Source organism: Pristiophorus japonicus, chromosome 14, assembly GCF_044704955.1.
Source record: "Pristiophorus japonicus isolate sPriJap1 chromosome 14, sPriJap1.hap1, whole genome shotgun sequence".
Lineage (NCBI taxonomy): Eukaryota > Metazoa > Chordata > Chondrichthyes > Pristiophoridae > Pristiophorus > Pristiophorus japonicus.
Genome location: NC_091990.1, coordinates 28519056 through 28535956, shown reverse-complemented (window position 1 = coordinate 28535956; position 16901 = coordinate 28519056). Strand labels below are relative to the sequence as shown.

At 46.2% G+C, this 16901-nt stretch overlaps 1 protein-coding gene across 1 annotated transcript in view; it reads right to left on the bottom strand.

Moving 5' to 3' along the window:
* Nucleotides 1-421: 421 nt before the first annotated feature.
* The window catches only part of LOC139279824 (amine sulfotransferase-like), a 55776-nt gene continuing 39296 nt past the window's right edge, over nucleotides 422-16901 (bottom strand). The window contains exons 7-9 of the mRNA XM_070899071.1: nucleotides 4614-4791; nucleotides 3792-3885; nucleotides 422-3684 (exon numbers count right to left, since the gene is read on the bottom strand). Coding sequence (XP_070755172.1) covers nucleotides 3639-3684; nucleotides 3792-3885; nucleotides 4614-4791 — 318 coding nt within the window. The 3' untranslated portion in view covers nucleotides 422-3638. The remainder of the gene's footprint in view (nucleotides 3685-3791; nucleotides 3886-4613; nucleotides 4792-16901) is intronic.

The window sequence follows — 16901 nt, the reverse complement described above, 5'->3', positions numbered from 1 at the left end:
ACTGACCACACTTGATCAACTCCGCTGCGAAGGCCACATCGTTCGCATGCCAGACACCAGGCTCCCAAAGCATGCGCTGTACTTGGAACGCCTTCACAGCAACGAGCCAAAGGTGGCCAAAGCAAACATTACAAAGACACCCTCAAAGCTTCCCTGATAAAGTGCAACATCCCCACCAACACGTGGGAGTCCCTGGCCAAAGACCGCCCTCAGTGGAGGAAGTGCATCCGGGAGGCGCTGAGCACCTTGCATCTCATCAATGAAAGCATGCAGAAATCAAGCGCAGACAGCGGAAAGAGCGTAGGGCAAACCAATCCCACCCACCCTTTCCCTCAACGACTGTCTGTCCTGTTGTAACGGCTGTCTTACTCTTTTCGCTTCGTTGCTTTAAACATCAAATTACACACGCACTCAGTTGTAGTAAAGGCAGGATCATGTCTTTTATTTAAACATTCATATTAAACAAACCCAGTATGAAAGTTACTGAGGTACTTCACAAAGGCAGCTCTCTGCTTTCCGTGGCTGCTTGTGACACACCTTCCGACACGTCAGTGTCTGGTGCCCAGTGTCTAAATTCTCATCTTTATATTAAAAAAGCCTTTGAACTCTATTAGTACATTTAGACCATTAACATGCAGACAATCCTGAAATCACGGCTAACTGCTTTCTGAATTACGATACACAAACCAGATCGTTTAACATACAGATGATGTCATCAAATAGTAACAAGATACACTCAAATATAGACAATATCATGAAGTACTTTTCACAACTCAGATGATCAGCAGAGGAGTTTCTTTGATTCCATGCATAGATTATTATTCGCATAGTAACGAGTTACACTCAAATACTCAATATACACAGACAATGACCAGCTACGCATTATCCCAAAGTCAAGTCTCACTGCCATAAATCCACTCCCACCATGAAGTACTGTAAGCATACAGGCGATCAGAATGTCACATTTGAATGGCTAAGTGGCTCCGATCATCGAGCGGCCTCTGTTGATCCAAACATCCAATCTTCCTGTTTTTAATCCAAACTTCAATCTTCCAACTTTTAACCTTTTCAGTCTCAGACCGCGCCGAAGCAAAGAGTTCAGAAATGCAGGCTTGTGCTCCCACATGTCCCACCTGCGTCAGGGACTGTGGTTCTTTTATTGGACTGTTCCTAAGGACTCATTTTTAGACTGGAAGCAAGGGACTGCCTATGGTGATCCACGGTCACCTCCTTCGCACAACCTATCTCACCATTGACAGATCGCTTCTGTCATCTCAACTTCAGCTGCCATCCATTACATCAGCATTGGTGCCTTTGAAAAAATGTCACCATAGTCCTCAGAATTCCACAACGATCAGCTCCAATACCAACATCACAGGCACCCCAGCAACAACACCAACCTTCTCCGCAATCACCTAATGCTGCACAGGACATAGGGCATCAGCACCCGACTACATTGCTGCCCAGGATGGCCTCACCATGGCCACATTTACTTCACTTGATGCCGTACACCCTGGCTGCCACATGATGCGCTAGGTTGGCACCACCACACACCAACATCATAAAGCATCCCTACAATGCCCAAACCATTCCTTTCATACTCATCACCATTGCAGGGGGGAACCGTTATGTCTCACCATTCACTACAACTTACTAAACCAATTCCAAAGAAGCACACTAATATGTCCAACAAGGCAAAGTGTTAAAAATAAAGATTTCAATGTTTGACAACATTTTAACAGAAACTTGAATATTGGCTAAAATACCCAAGTATCTACTCTTGTGTGTTGTTAGTTGGTATGATTGGACAATAATGAGTATGAGGGGTGATTAGTGAGATGGGGATGTGATAGTGTAGAGAGAGAGAGAGGGATGACTGGAGGGACAAGGTAAGTTGGTGTGAGTAAGGATGTGCAGGAGTCGGGTAGGAAAGGCAGAGTATTGGGGATGTGAGGAATGGCTCAGCAGGATGAGGTTGAGTTTGGCTTTGCAGTAGTGTTTTGTGGTCAAATGTAATCATTGAAAGGTTTGTGCCACTGCAACCAGCTCCTCCAGATGACATGCCTGCTTGTAACCTCCTGTGCATTGAGCAAGCAGGCTGCATTGTTGTCCTGGGGAGTTCTCTTCTGCCCATTGGAAGGGAAGAGATCCTTTCTGCATGCTTATGGAGGGAGTGATGAAAGGGTTTGGGTGCAGCCTTGCACCTTTGTACCTTGTTTGTCAGCGTTTGCAAAACCTCAATGCACCAGAACAATGACAGCACAACTGTCAAAATGAATGTGACCATGGTCCCTTTAAGGAAACCGGCTGATGACACATCATCAAATGATGTCATCAGACCCGCTTCCTGTTAATTGGCCAGGATCCTCGCAGGTCGGGCTTAATAAGGTAAAATCACTTCTACAGAGCTGCAATCAGAAGCGGGGTTCCAATCCGCACCTGAAGTCACCCGCCTCTCTCCCAACCCGGTAGGAAAAGTCGCAGCCTATATCCCTTGGACTTAAGGGAATGAAAATGGGAGCCGCACCAAGGGGAATGACCAGGGTGGGAGAAAGTAAAGTGTTACTGGGAACAAGGGCATTAAAGGTGGAAGTGATGGTGTGATTAAGCACATTGGTCGCTGTAGAAGTGTTGTAGCAAATGGAGGGACATAGGCTAGATAGTTGGGAGTGAGGTTTTTCCAGGGGTGGATGCAGAAGGAAGTGAGGTTAGAAGATGAAGTGGGATGTGAGTGGTGAGGGATGCAAGAAGCGATCAGAGATGGCCTTGTCTGTGATTGGGTCGATAGGAATAGAGAGGTCACTTAAGATGGCCGAGTTGAGGGGGTGGGCGTGAACATGGGTAAAAACGTTTGTATGGAGGGAGGACATTCTGGAGGGAGACATGGCGAGGGGCGATGATTGCTGATCCACTGGCAGGGTTGAGTGGGACGGGGAGGAAGTTGATAAAATTAGCTACCAGCAAACGTGCTGGGTAAGAAGGTTGGTGAGAGAGTAGGATGGGGCAGTTAAGGTTGCTGCTCGTAAGGAGGCAGCGACGAGTGCCTCAATGGTCCCTTCAACAGTGACTGCACTCCAAAAGTACTTCATTGCCTGTAAAGTGCTTTGAGACATCCAATGGTCGTGACAGGTGATATATAAATGCAAGTCTTTCTTTCAGAGCATGCCGAGAGAGGCATTGTGGGAAGCTGTGGGCTTATCCAAGAGGGAGTCAAGCCTGGGATCCCTGCAGGAGAGTTTCTAAGATCAGGGAGTAGTGAAGAGTTGGGATCGGGATTTGTGGGGGTAAAACACCCAGGAGGGGAGAAATGAAAGTAGGCATGACTGGATAACAGGAAGCGAGGAGACAGGAGAGAAGGGCTCAAGAAGGATGAAAAGAAATTGCACAATGAAGTAATAGGCTCGGTTCTGGGGCAACAGCCAACGCTCACTCAAATGGACACATGGAAACCCAAGGTACAGAGGAATGGCATTGATTAGGATAAATATGTCCTGGTAGTAAATAGCAAATAAGAAGGAGATCACAAGAGAGAGTCCAAGGTTAAATTCAGAGGTTCTGTGTTGGGACTGAAATTCACTTGTAAGTAAGATGGAGTCAAAGTTCGATATCCAAGTTCGGAGGGCGAGTGAGACCAGGAGTTATTTGAAGGGTGGAGTATCAATGAAAACAATGTTAGAGGTATTTCTGTGGAAAATAGAAAGACAAGGAGGTGTGAAGAATCGGACATGAGCCAACCTTTAAATGCTTACAACATTTTAAAGTTACTACTTTAATTAATATCATAGTCAAACTTCAAGGGGAAGTCTGCCATCCTCCCCTGGTAGATGGCATCAAACCATTCACTCTGAGTCACGAGAAAGTGATTCTTCCAGTCTCCAACGATCCCTAAAAAATAAATCATCCCAGAATTAAACATCAAATAAAAGTAAATATGTACAGATCACATCAATTTAGAATTAGTAACAGATTAACAATTCCTAATATTATACAGGTAGAATAATGCATATCATTGCAATACTGAAACTGGAACAAAAACACAAATTGGGTGATTTTGTGATCCAACAATCCCAATGGGAAGTGGTATTCATCGGAAGTGTGTCTTGGGAAAGCACAGGCCATTAAAATGAATGGATCCAAAACCATGGACTGTGCACCAACGATTTCCTGAGATGCACAGGGAGCATTGGGTGGTGGAATCACACTTCGAGACTGCAAGTAAAGGTCTGCTGTACAACCATTCCTGCATCACTCAACATGTTCCACTAACGCTTGCATTATTTTCCATTTGATGTTGTACTTTAAGCAATAAGCTTTGATGTTGTAAATAAGTCCAACAGTATTTCACAATTTTGGCGCAGAATCTAACCCAATGCAAACTAATTTCAAATACTCACTGGTAGCTACAAACATTTAGAAAATCGAAGAAAACCATCCCTGAAGACCATTATGGTGAAAGTGCTCAATCACAACCAAATTATGTCTGCATGTTTCCCATTGATTTTAAATTTCTTGCCAGTAGAAATAAGGACAGGAACAGAGACCAATTTTTTAAAACAAATTTAAGACTTATATGTACAGACTAGTCCTTTCCTGTGATCAATAGCATTACTTACCTTTTCTATAAAAAGAGCTTTTTTCAGCATCGAACAGCCGCGCTGAAAGTTCGAAGTTGGTTTTCGGGTTTGCTTTCATATGATTAAAGGTGCATTGATCCAAAATTGACTCCAAGGTTTCTCCATCCAACTTCTTATTAAGAAAAATTGCAACTTTTTTGATCACGCTCCTGAGATCCTTTAACAAATTAAAATTATAGTTAGGTTACTCAATTATAAATCCAAAATATAATTCCTTTTTAACACACATTAACCTGACTAGCATTCTGATACTATCAAAGTATATATTCAACCACCAGCAAACTCAGCAACAATCTTGAATAAAGATGAACAAATGTTCTGTACCCTGCCTCAATTGTTATAAGCCAAAAGGTGCCGAAATTGCCATGTTTTACACCACCCATTAGCGCCTTCGGGGGGCACTAATGGGGCACGAAACTGTTTTCGTCTGGGGAAGGTGGTGGGGGACGCTACCGGCTCCCGTGAAATTACGTGGGAGTTGGGGGAGACGCAGCCACGGTAGCCCATTGGGCCGTCGCGAAACCATGATGATGTCATCGCTGTGCGCGGTGACCACCTGGCGCCGCGCACCAACCCCTTCCCGCCACGTGGCGGAAATTGGCCAGCTCCCCGCGAGGTTGCTGCGAGCGGTAACGACTCACAGGTTGATTCCCTTAGTGACCAAAAATCTGCCATTCTCAGTCTTGAGCATGCTCAATAACTGAGCATCTTCGTCAGCCAGAATGGGCGGGTAGTGAACTGGCATTTAAATGAGTTTCTGGAGTTAAAATAGCCCAGGCATGAAACTTAGGCCAGCGAATGTGTTTTGCACTCGTCCCGCCCAAACCCCGCTTCAGGTTAAAATCGATCCCCAACATAACTTAATCCCCAAATCCATTCTGTGCAGAAAATAGTGATGAAATGAGACAGTGAATGTACTCAGATCTGACTCTTCTCAATTGAATCTGAACATACAATTTTCAGTCAATCAAGTTACTGAGTTTGATATATGACAAAAGAACATTGAGATATAACAATATTCTAAAATTAGCCTGTATTTCATTCACAGGCCTAGGCCAATAGATGGAACCTTTATTAGCGACAGCCTGCTTCACCTCAGTAGTAAGGAGGACAACGGATCCACACTTTGTCTCAAGCAAAACCTGTGGTCCAGACCATCCTGCCAAAGAGGAGCTGTGATGGTGGCTCGCAGCAGTCAGGTTGAATGGAGAGAAAATAAAAAGGAAGAGTGAAACAAAAAAGAAATGATAGAAATAAATCTCAGAAGAAGAAAGAAAGAAAGAAAAAGAAAGACTTGCATTTATATGAAAACAGAAAATACTGGAAATCACAGCAGGTCAGGCAGCAGCCGGAGTATTTTGCTTTTGTACATGCATTTATATAGCGCCTTTCACGACCAACGGACATCCCAAAATGCTTTACAGCCAATGAAGTACTTTTGGAGTGTAGTCACTGTTGCAATGTGGGAAACGCAGCAGTCAACTTGCGGACAGCAAATTCTCACAAACAGCAATGTGATAATGACCAGGTAATCTGCCTTTGTTCTGTTAATTGAGGTATAAAAAGGAAGAGAAGCAGAAAAAATGTAACCATCAGAGGTAATAATGGGGGTGAAGTTGCTTTAAAATGGGCAATAGTGAATTGTTGGCCCGTTTTATATCAAACCCCATTTAAATGCAGTGAGTAAAAGAAGATTCCTATTCACTATGGCCCCCTTTCCACAATCACCTCATTTCAGCTTCATCCCCAATATATTTTAACACTTAAAGTATTCGTTTGAAGAACCAAATTAATCATTACAATTCATACAAAACTCGGGGCTCAATTTTCCCCAGTTATCTGCGTCATTTTTTTGGCGCGCGCCACTTTTTTTGGTGTTAATTAAAATATCCAAGTTTCCCCAAAGTTTCTGCGCCAGCGTAACTCAGTTACGATTTATTTAGGTTCTTTTTTCTCGCGTCATAGGAGGCGTAGCGTGATGTATGCGCCAGTTTTTCATATTTATACAAGTTTGGCTAACTTACATTTCTCCGAGGATGGCGTACGTGGCCACCCCCGAAAAACTTTCTGGGCACTTAAGGAAAAACAGCACATATTACGAAATCGGTATTGAAAGCTGCCATTGTTTTTATGCAAAGTTTTGGAGGGAGTCAGGAATACATTAAATATGCATCATGAAGCTTAATTCTTTCAAATTTAAAACGGAGAAAATGGAAGTCTAATTGAACTCTTTCATTTTGGATTTACTTCAAAGTGCCACACCACCACCGAACGTCTCCTCACCGAGCTCAAGGGTTGGAGCGTCGGCCGGCAGAATCGCTCCCTCGTCCCGACACAGGGGCTCAACTTCAAAAGAAGCCCCGGGGGGGGGGGGGGGGGGGGGGGAGGGGGTTGGGTGGACAGTGAACCCCTGTGTCCGGGCGAGGGAGCGATTCTACCGGCTGACCCTCAAGGCCGGTGAGGAGACTTTCGGTCAGTGGTGGGGTGGTACTTTGAAAAAATTCTAAAATTAATTAATTGCATTAGACTTCGTTACCCCAAATGGCCTCATTTGAATGCCTAGCTTCCCGTTCTAAGCAAGCCTATTGCACATGCGCAGACATGGGTGTGATCCATACTAGGGCGTTGACATTGGGGAGAGAGAGAGAGAGCAGAGAAGCTTTAACTCCTTGTCCTGTTGTTTTGAGCTTCTTGCAAAGGTACAATTTAATTATGGGGACAATATTGACAATGCCATACCTCGTGCAAGCCTTCTGCATGATGGTGCTGTGGAGGAGACGATTGATTCGACGCCATGGCACGAGGAACCTAAGAGCACATAGGATGACGGGTAGAATGGCTTACCCATATCGAGACAGGTGTCCATACCTGCACTTGAGTGATGCAGACTGTGTGGAAGGCTGTGCTTCCACAAAGAAGCTGTAACCGAGATCTGTGAGTTAGTAAAAGCAGACCTGCAACCTAAAAGCGTCAAGAGGACTGCTTTGTTAGTTAAGAAATTAAGAAATAGGAGCAGGAGTAGGCCACCTGGCCCCTCGAGCCTGCTCCGCCATTTAATAAGATCACGGCTGATCTGATCATGCACTCAGCTCCACTTCTCTGCCTGCTCCCCATAACTCTTTATTCAATTATCGCTCAAAAATCTGCCGATCTCCGCCTTAAATATATTCAATGACCCAGCCACCGCAGCACTCTGGGGCAGAAAATTCCATAGATTTACAACCCTCAGAGACGAAATTCCTCCTCAGCTAAGTTTTAAATGGGTGGCCTTTTATTCTGAGATGATGTCCCCTAGTTTTAGTTTCCCCATGAGTGGAAATATCCTCTCTGCATCCACCTTGTCAAGCCCCCTCATTATTGTCATGTATCTTACATTATTATATATAACTGTATCCTAATATGCTATACATGACTGTAATAAGATATGACCTGTAACCACCAGCATACCTTACCACCAGGGGTGCACTTGCAAGAGACAGGTATATGAGAACAGGTCTCAGGCAAGAGCAGCATTCCAGAGCTGTGAAATAAAGGTGCAGGTCCAGAGTGACCTTGACTTCACTACATGCCTCGTGTGAATCTGTACTGAGGGGACAGGACTTTACAGTGGCGACGAGTTACGGGATTATAGAATCCACAGAATGGCAAACAACGGATCCGATGAAAAGCACAATGCGGGAGACAATTGGGACGACTTTATAGAAAGGCTCCAGCAAAGCTTTGTAACCAAAGACTGGTTAGGCGCCGATAAGGCAGACAAGAGAAGAGCCCATCTCTTGACCAGCTGTGGCTCGAAAACATACGCTTTAATGAAGGATCTGTTGGCACCCAAGAAACCAGCAAGCAAGTCGTTTGAAAAATTGAGCACACTGGTAAGAGACCACCTGAAGCCAGTGAGCAGCCTACACATGGCCAAACACAAGTTCTACAACTACAGACGCTGTGTGGGCCAGAGTATACCCGACTTCGTGGCGGAACATCAGAGGTTGGCTAGTTTATGTGAGTTCTCCGATGAACTGAGGAGAGAAATGCTGAGAGACTTTTTCATTGAAGGAATAGGCCACGCAGGCATATTCCGAAAGCTCATAGAAACCAAGAACCTGACCTTAGAGGCAGCAGCACTGGTTGCACAGACATTCTTGGTAGGGGAAGAAGAAACGAGGTTGATTTACAATGCAGGTACGACAACTAACGAAATATCGGAACAAGAAGTTCACAGCACTAAACAAGCTGCTACCCCCACACACAGACAAAACCGGGAGAACAGGATCTCGACAGCAGACAGAAGCCATCAAGGGCCACAGGAACGGCCGTTCACACCTCATCAACCCACAATGCGAGCAATCAACTACAAACTGAGAGAAGCTCAAGAGAGATCAGCCTGACGCAGCTCATTCTTTGGGAACACTTTGAACAATGGAACAGATCTGTGCTGGAGGTCTGGGGGTGGGCACTCGTCAAGGGGATGTTGATTTCAGCAGGCTGTTTGCAGAAATTGTGAAAATACAGGGCATTTGGCCCGCATGTGCAAAAAAACGGCAGCTCGGCTGGTATACGAATCGGATAGGTCGGAAAGCGCACCACATGACGGTGGGGACAATACCCGGGACACCGGTGTACAGCGGGTCAACACGATCAATGGCCGCTGCTCCTACAACAGGACGCCTCCTATAATGATGAGCATCCTACTCGATGGGATACCTGTCAACATGGAGCTGGATACGGGAGCAAGTCAATCTATCATGGGCGCTCAACAATTTGAACAACTGTGGCCGCATAAAAGAGACAGACCAAAACTCACAAGGGTCGACATCAAACTAAGGACTTATACCAAAGAAATCGTACCAGTCCTCAGCAGCGCCATGCTCTCTGTCACACACAAAGGGACAGTGAACCGACTTCCCCTGTGGATTGTCCCCGGAGACCCCCCAGCACTGCTGGGGAGAAGCTGGCTGGCAAAACTAAACTGGAAATGGGATGATGTCCATGCCATGTCATTAGAGGAACGGACCTCCTACTCAACAGTTATAAAGCAATTTGAACATCTCTTTCAGCCAGGTGTGGGCACTTTCAAAAGGGGCCAAAGTCAAAATCTACATCACACAGGATGCTAGACCGGTCCATCACAAGGCCAGAGCTGTACCCTATGTGATGAGGGGAAAGATTGAACACGAACTAGACAGGCTTCTGTGGGAAGGCATTATATCACCTGTGGAATTTAGCGACTCAGTCCCGGTCATGAAGCCTGATGGATCTGTACGAATCTGTGGGGACTACAAATCTACCATAAACAGAGTCTCCCTACAGGACCAGTACCCGCTGCCCAGAGCGGAGGACTTATTTGCCACATTGGCTGGAGGTTAACTTTTCTCAAAACTAGACCCCACATATGCGTATATGACGCAAGAATTGACCGAGGAATCCAAGCTACTCACCACCATCAACACACATCGAGGCCTTTTCATGTACAAACGATGACCATTCGGCATCAGGTCGGCTGCTGCCATATTCCAGCGCAACATGGAGATTCTGCTCAAGTCCATCCCGGGGACGGTTGTATTTCAAGACGACATACTTATCACGGGCAGAGACACCGACTCCCATCTCCGTAATTTGGAGAAAGTACTAAAGCGGTTGGATCGGGTAGGCCTACGAGTCAAGAAATCCAAGTGCCTGTTTCTCGCACCCGAGGCTGAATTTTTGGGCAGAAGGATTGCCACTGATGGAATCCGCCCAACAGAGTCCAAAACAGAAGCAATTCGCCTGGCACCTAGGCCCCGGAATGTCTCAGAACTGCACGCCTTTCTCAGGCTACTCAATTACTTTGGGAACTTTATACAGAACTTAAGCACGCTGCTGGAGCCTCTTCACGTGCTACTCAGGAAGGGGTGCGATTGGTTTTGGGGGGACGCCCAGGAACGCGCCTTCAATAAGGCACGCAACCTTGTGTGTTCCAACAGTGTTTTGACTTTCTTTGACCCAGGTAAAAAGCTAGTTCTCACATGCGATGCGTCAGCGTATGGGGTCGGGTGCGTTTTGCAACATGTCAATAGTGCGGGCAAATTACAACCCATAGCTTATGCCTCCAGGTCACTTTCGCGGGCGGAGCGCGGGTACGGAATGGTAGAGAAGGAGGCGCTCGCGTGCGTGTACGGTGTCAAAAAGATGCACCAACACCTTTTCGGGGCCAAGTTCATGTTAGAAACCGACCACAGCCCTTCACGTCCCTCCTATCCGAGAGCAAGGCAATAAACACCAACGCCTCAGCGCAAATTCAACGGTGGGCACTCATGCTGGCATCCTACGACTATACCATAAGGCACAGACCAGGCACAGACAACTGTGCCAACGCGCTCAGCAGGTTACCCCTGGCGACCACGGAAGGGTCTGACGAACAGGACTGTGAGATAGTCATGGCAATCAATGCCTTTGAGTCCACAGGTTCGCCCATGACGGCTCACCAAATCAGAGCCTGGATGGCCAGCGACCCCACGTTATCCTTAGCAAAAAGATGTGTCCTAACCGGTGACTGGGCAGAGGCTTGCGATGCCTGCCCCAAGGAATTAAAACCCTTTCACAGGCGCATGCATGAGTTATCACTACAAGCAGACTGCCTGATGTGGGGCAGCCGAGTAGTCATGCCTCTGTGAGGCAGAGAGGCATTTGTTCGGGAGCTCCACCGCGAGCACCCGGGGATCATTCTCATGAAGGCCATAGCCAGATACCACGTCTGGTGGCCTGGTATTGACGCGGACTTGGAGCTCTGCGTCCGAAGGTGCACCATTCGTGCCCAACTCAGCAATGCCCCCAGGGAGGCTCCACTGAGCCCCTGGCCCTGGCCTACCAAACCGTGGTCGCGGGTGCACGGAGACTATGCGGGCCCATTCATGGGCAAAATGTTCCTCGTAGTTGTAGATGCATTTTCAAAGTGGATCGAATGCACCATTTTAAACTCGAGCACAACCTCCACCACTGTGGAGAGCCTCGCAACGCACGGAATCCCTGACATATTGGTCAGTGACAAGTCAAAAGCAGATTTACCAACAACACTGTGGAACCAGAGGCAGACTACAATGTAGAACTCGCACCACAACTGGTGGACAGACAGAGGGAACAACCTGAGGAAAGGGCAATCCCAACAGACAGCCCATGCAAGTCAACAACAATCACACCAATCGAAACAGACAGCCCAGGCGAGATACCAGCATCCACACCGAAAGAAAAACAGACACCAAGGCAAACAACTGAACCACAACTCAGACGCTCCACGCGAGAGCCTAGACCACCTGAGAGACTGAACCTATAAGACCTTGGGGGAGGGTGATGTCATGTATCTTACATTATTATATATAACTGTATCCCAACATGCTATACATGACTGTAATAAGATATGATCTGTAACCACCAGCATACCTTACCACCGGGGGTGCACTTGCAAGTAACAGGTATATAAGGACAGGTCTCAGGCAAATGCAGCATTCCAGAGCTGTGAAATAAAGATACATGTCCAGAGTGACCTTGACTTCACTACATGCCTCGTGTGAATCTGTACTGAGAGGACAGGACTTTACAATTATCTTATATGTTTCGACAAGATCACTTCTCATCTTCTGAACTCCAATGAGTATAGGCCCAACCTACTCAACCTATTTTCATAAGTCAATTCCCTTATCTCCAGAATCAACCTAGTGAACCTTCTCTGAACAGCCTCCAATGCAAGTATATCCTTCCTTAAATACGGAGACCAAAACTGTACGCAGTCCTCTCGGTGTGGCCTCACCAATACCCTGTACATTTGTAGCAGGACTTCTCTGCTTTTATACTCTATCCCGCTTGCAATAAAGGCCAACATTCCATTGCCTTCTTGATTATTTGCTGTACCTGCAAACTAACTTTTTGTATTTCATGCACAAGGACCCCCAGGTCCGTCTGTACTGCAGCACTTTGCAGTTTTTCTCCATTTACATTTTAAATTGCTTTTCTATTTTTTTTGCTGAAGTGGATAACCTCACATTTTGCCACATTATACTCCATCTGTCAAATTTTTGCCCACTCACTTAGCCTGTCTATATCCCTTTGCAGATTTTGTGTGTCCTCAGAATTTGGCTTCCCACCCAGCTTTGTATCATCAGCAAACTTGGCTACATTACATTCGGTCCCTTCATCCAAGTCATTAATATAGCTTGTAAATAGTTGAGGACCCAGCACCGATCCCTGCGACATGCCACTAGTCACTGTTTGCCAACTGAAAAATAACCCATTTATCCTGACTTTCTGTTTTCTGTTAGTTAGCTAATCCTCTATCCATGCTAATAGGGTAAGTGATTGGTGAGTAGTTTTTCTTTTTTCTCTTCTATATCAGTGAGTAACTTTTAACATTGTTGTTGCCAATTTAAGTGAATATAAGGGTTAAATCATGGCAGGAGAGCTCGGTCGGGTGTTATGCTCCTCCTGTACCATGTGGGAACTCAGGGACACTTCCGGTGTCCCTGACGATTACGTGTGCGGGAAGTGTATCTGCCTCCAGCTCCTGACAGACCGTGTTGCGGAGTTGGAGCTGAGGGTGGATTCACTCTGGAGCATCCACGATGCTGAGAATGACGTGAGTATCACGTGTAGCGAGTTGGTCGTACCACAGGGAAAGGGTCCACAGCCAGATAGGGAATGGAAGACCAACAGGAAGAGCAGTGCAAGGAAGGTAGTGCAGGAGTCCCCTGTGATCATCCCCCTGCAAAACAGATACACAGCTTTGGGTACTGTTGAGGGGGATGACTCATCAGGGGAGGGCAGCAGCAGCCAAGTTCATGGCACCGTGGCTGGCTCTGCTGCACAGGAGGGCAGGAAAAAGAGTGGGAGAGCAATAGTGATTGGGGATTCAATGGTGAGGGGAATAGATAGGCGTTTCTGCGGCCGCAACCGAGACTCCAGGATGGTATGTTGCCTCCCTGGTGCAAGGGTCAAGGATGTCTCGGAGCGGGTGCAGGACATTCTAAAAAGGGAGGGAGAACAGCCAGTTGTCGTGGTGCACATTGGTACCAACGACATAGGTAAAAAGAGGGATGAGGTCCTACGAAACGAATTTAAGGAGCTAGGAGCTAAATTAAAAAGTAGGACCTCAAAAGTAGTAATCTCGGGATTGCTACCAGTGCCACGTGATAGTCAGAGTAGGAATCGCAGGATAGCGCAGATCAATACGTGGCTTGAGCAGTGGTGCAATAGGGAGGGATTCAAATTCCTGGGGCATTGGAACCGGTTCTGGGGGAGGTGGGACCAGTACAAACCGGACGGTCTGCACCTGGGCAGGACCGGAACCAATGTCCTAGGGGGAGTGTTTGCTAGTGCTGTTGGGGAGGATTTAAACTGATATGGCAGGGGGATGGGAACCAATGCAGGGAGACAGAGGGAAACAAAAAGGAGGCAAAAGCAAAAGACAGAAAGGAGATGAGGAAAAGTGGAGGGCAGAGAAACCCAAGGCAAAGAACAAAAAGGGCCACTGTACAGCAAAATTCTAAAAGGACAAAGGGTGTTAAAAGAACAAGCCTGAAGGCTTTGTGTCTTAATGCAAGGAGTATCCGCAATAAAGTGGATGAATTAACTGTGCAAATAGATGTTAACAAATATGATGTGATTGGGATTACGGAGACGTGGCTCCAGGATGATCAGGGCTGGGAACTCAACATCCAGGGGTATTCAACATTCAGGAAAGATAGAATAAAAGGAAAAGGAGGTGGGGTAGCATTGCTGGTTAAGGAGCAAATTAAGGCAATAGTTCGGAAGGACATTAGCTTGGATGATGTGGAATCTATATGGGTAGAGCTGCAGAATACCAAAGGACAAAAAACATTAGTGGGAGTTGTGTACAGACCTCCAAACAGTAGTAGTGATGTTGGGGAGGGCATCAAACATGAAATATGGGGTGCGTGCAATAAAGATGCAGCAGTTATAATGGGTGACTTTAATATGCACATAGATTGGGTTAACCAAACTGGAAGCAATACGGTAGAGGAGGATTTCCTGGAGTGCATAAGGGATGGTTTTTTAGACCAATATGGCGAGGAACCAACTAGGGGGGAGGCCATCTTAGACTGGGTGTTGTGTAATGAGAGAGGATTAATTAGCAATCTCGTTGTGCGAGGCCCCTTGGGGAAGAGTGACCATAATATGGTGGAATTCTGCATTAGGATGGAGAATGAAACAGTTAATTCAGAGACCATGGTCCAGAACTTAAAGAAGGGTAACTTTGAAGGTATGAGGCGTGAATTGGCTAGGATAGATTGGCGAATGATACTGAAGGGGTTGACTGTGGATGGGCAATGGCAGACATTTAGAGACCGCATGGATGAACTACAACAATTGTACATTCCTGTCTGTCGTAAAAATAAAAAAGGGAAGGTGGCTCAACCGTGGCTATCAAGGGAAATCAGGGATAGCATTAAAGCCAAGGAAGTGGCATACAAATTGGCCAGAAATAGCAGAGAACCCGGGGACTGGGAGAAATTTAGAACTCAGCAGAGGAGGACAAAGGGTTTGATTAGGGCAGGGAAAATGGAGTACGAGAAGAAGCTTGCAGGGAACATTAAGACGGATTGCAAAAGTTTCTATAGATATGTAAAGAGAAAAAGGTTAGTAAAGACAAACGTAGGTCCCCTGCAGTCAGAATCAGGGGAAGTCATAACGGGGAACAAAGAAATGGCGGACCAATTGAACAAGTACTTTGGTTCGGTATTCACTGAGGAGGACACAAACAACCTTCCGGATATAAAAGGGGTCGGAGGGTCTAGTAAGGAGGAGGAACTGAGGGAAATCCTTATTAGTCGGGAAATTGTGTTGGGGAAATTGATGGGATTGAAGGCCGATAAATCCCCAGGGCCTGATGGACTGCATCCCAGAGTACTTAAGGAGGTGGCCTTGGAAATAGTGGATGCATTGACAGTCATTTTCCAACATTCCATTGACTCTGGATCAGTTCCTATCGAGTGGAGGGTAGCCAATGTAACCCCACTTTTTAAAAAAGGAGGGAGAGAGAAAACAGGGAATTACAGACCAGTCAGCCTGACATCGGTAGTGGGTAAAATGATGGAATCAATTATTAAGGATGTCATCGCAGTGCATTTGGAAAGAGGTAATATGATAGGTCCAAGTCAGCATGGATTTGTGAAAGGGAAATCATGCTTGACAAATCTTCTGGAATTTTTTGAGGATGTTTCCAGTAGAGTGGACAAGGGAGAACCAGTTGATGTGGTATATTTGGACTTTCAGAAGGCTTTCGACAAAGTCCCACACAAGAGATTAATGTGCAAAGTTAAAGCACATGGGACTGGGGGTAGTGTGCTGACATGGATTGAGAACTGGTTGTCAGACAGGAAGCAAAGAGTAGGAGTAAATGGGGACTTTTCAGAATGGCAGGCAGTGACTAGTGGGGTACCGCAAGGTTCTGTGCTGGGGCCCCAGCTGTTTACACTGTACATTAATGATTTAGACGAGGGGATTAAATGTAGTATCTCCAAATTTGCGGATGACACTAAGTTGGGTGGCAGTGTGAGCTGCAAGGAGGATTCTATGAGGCTGCAGAGCGACTTGGATAGGTTAGGTGAGTGGGCAAATGCATGGCAGATGAAGTATAATGTGGATAAATGTGAGGTTATCCACTTTGGTGGTAAAAACAGAGAGACAGACTATTATCTGAATGGTGACAGATTAGGAAAAGGGCAGGTGCAAAGAGACCTGGGTGTCATGGTACATCAGTCATTGAAGGTTGGCATGCAGGTACAGCAGGCGGTTAAGAAAGCAAATGGCATGTTGGCCTTCATAGCGAGGGGATTTGAGTACAAGGGCAGGGAGGTGTTGCTACAATTGTACAGGGCCTTGGTGAGGCCACACCTGGAGTATTGTGTACAGTTTTGGTCTCCTAACCTGAGGAAGGACATTCTTGCTATTGAGGGAGTGCAGCGAAGGTTCACCAGACTGATTCCCGGGATGGCGGGACTGACCTATCAAGAAAGACTGGATCAACTGGGCTTGTATTCACTGGAGTTCAGAAGAATGAGAGGGGACCTCATAGAAACGTTTAAAATTCTGACGGGGTTAGACAGGTTAGATGCAGGAAGAATGTTCCCAATGTTGGGGAAGTCCAGAACCAGGGGACACAGTCTAAGGATAAGGGGGAAGCCATTTAGGACCGAGATGAGGAGGAATTTCTTCACCCAGAGAGTGGTGAACCTGTGGAATTCTCTACCACAGAAAGTTGTTGAGGCCAATTCACTAAAT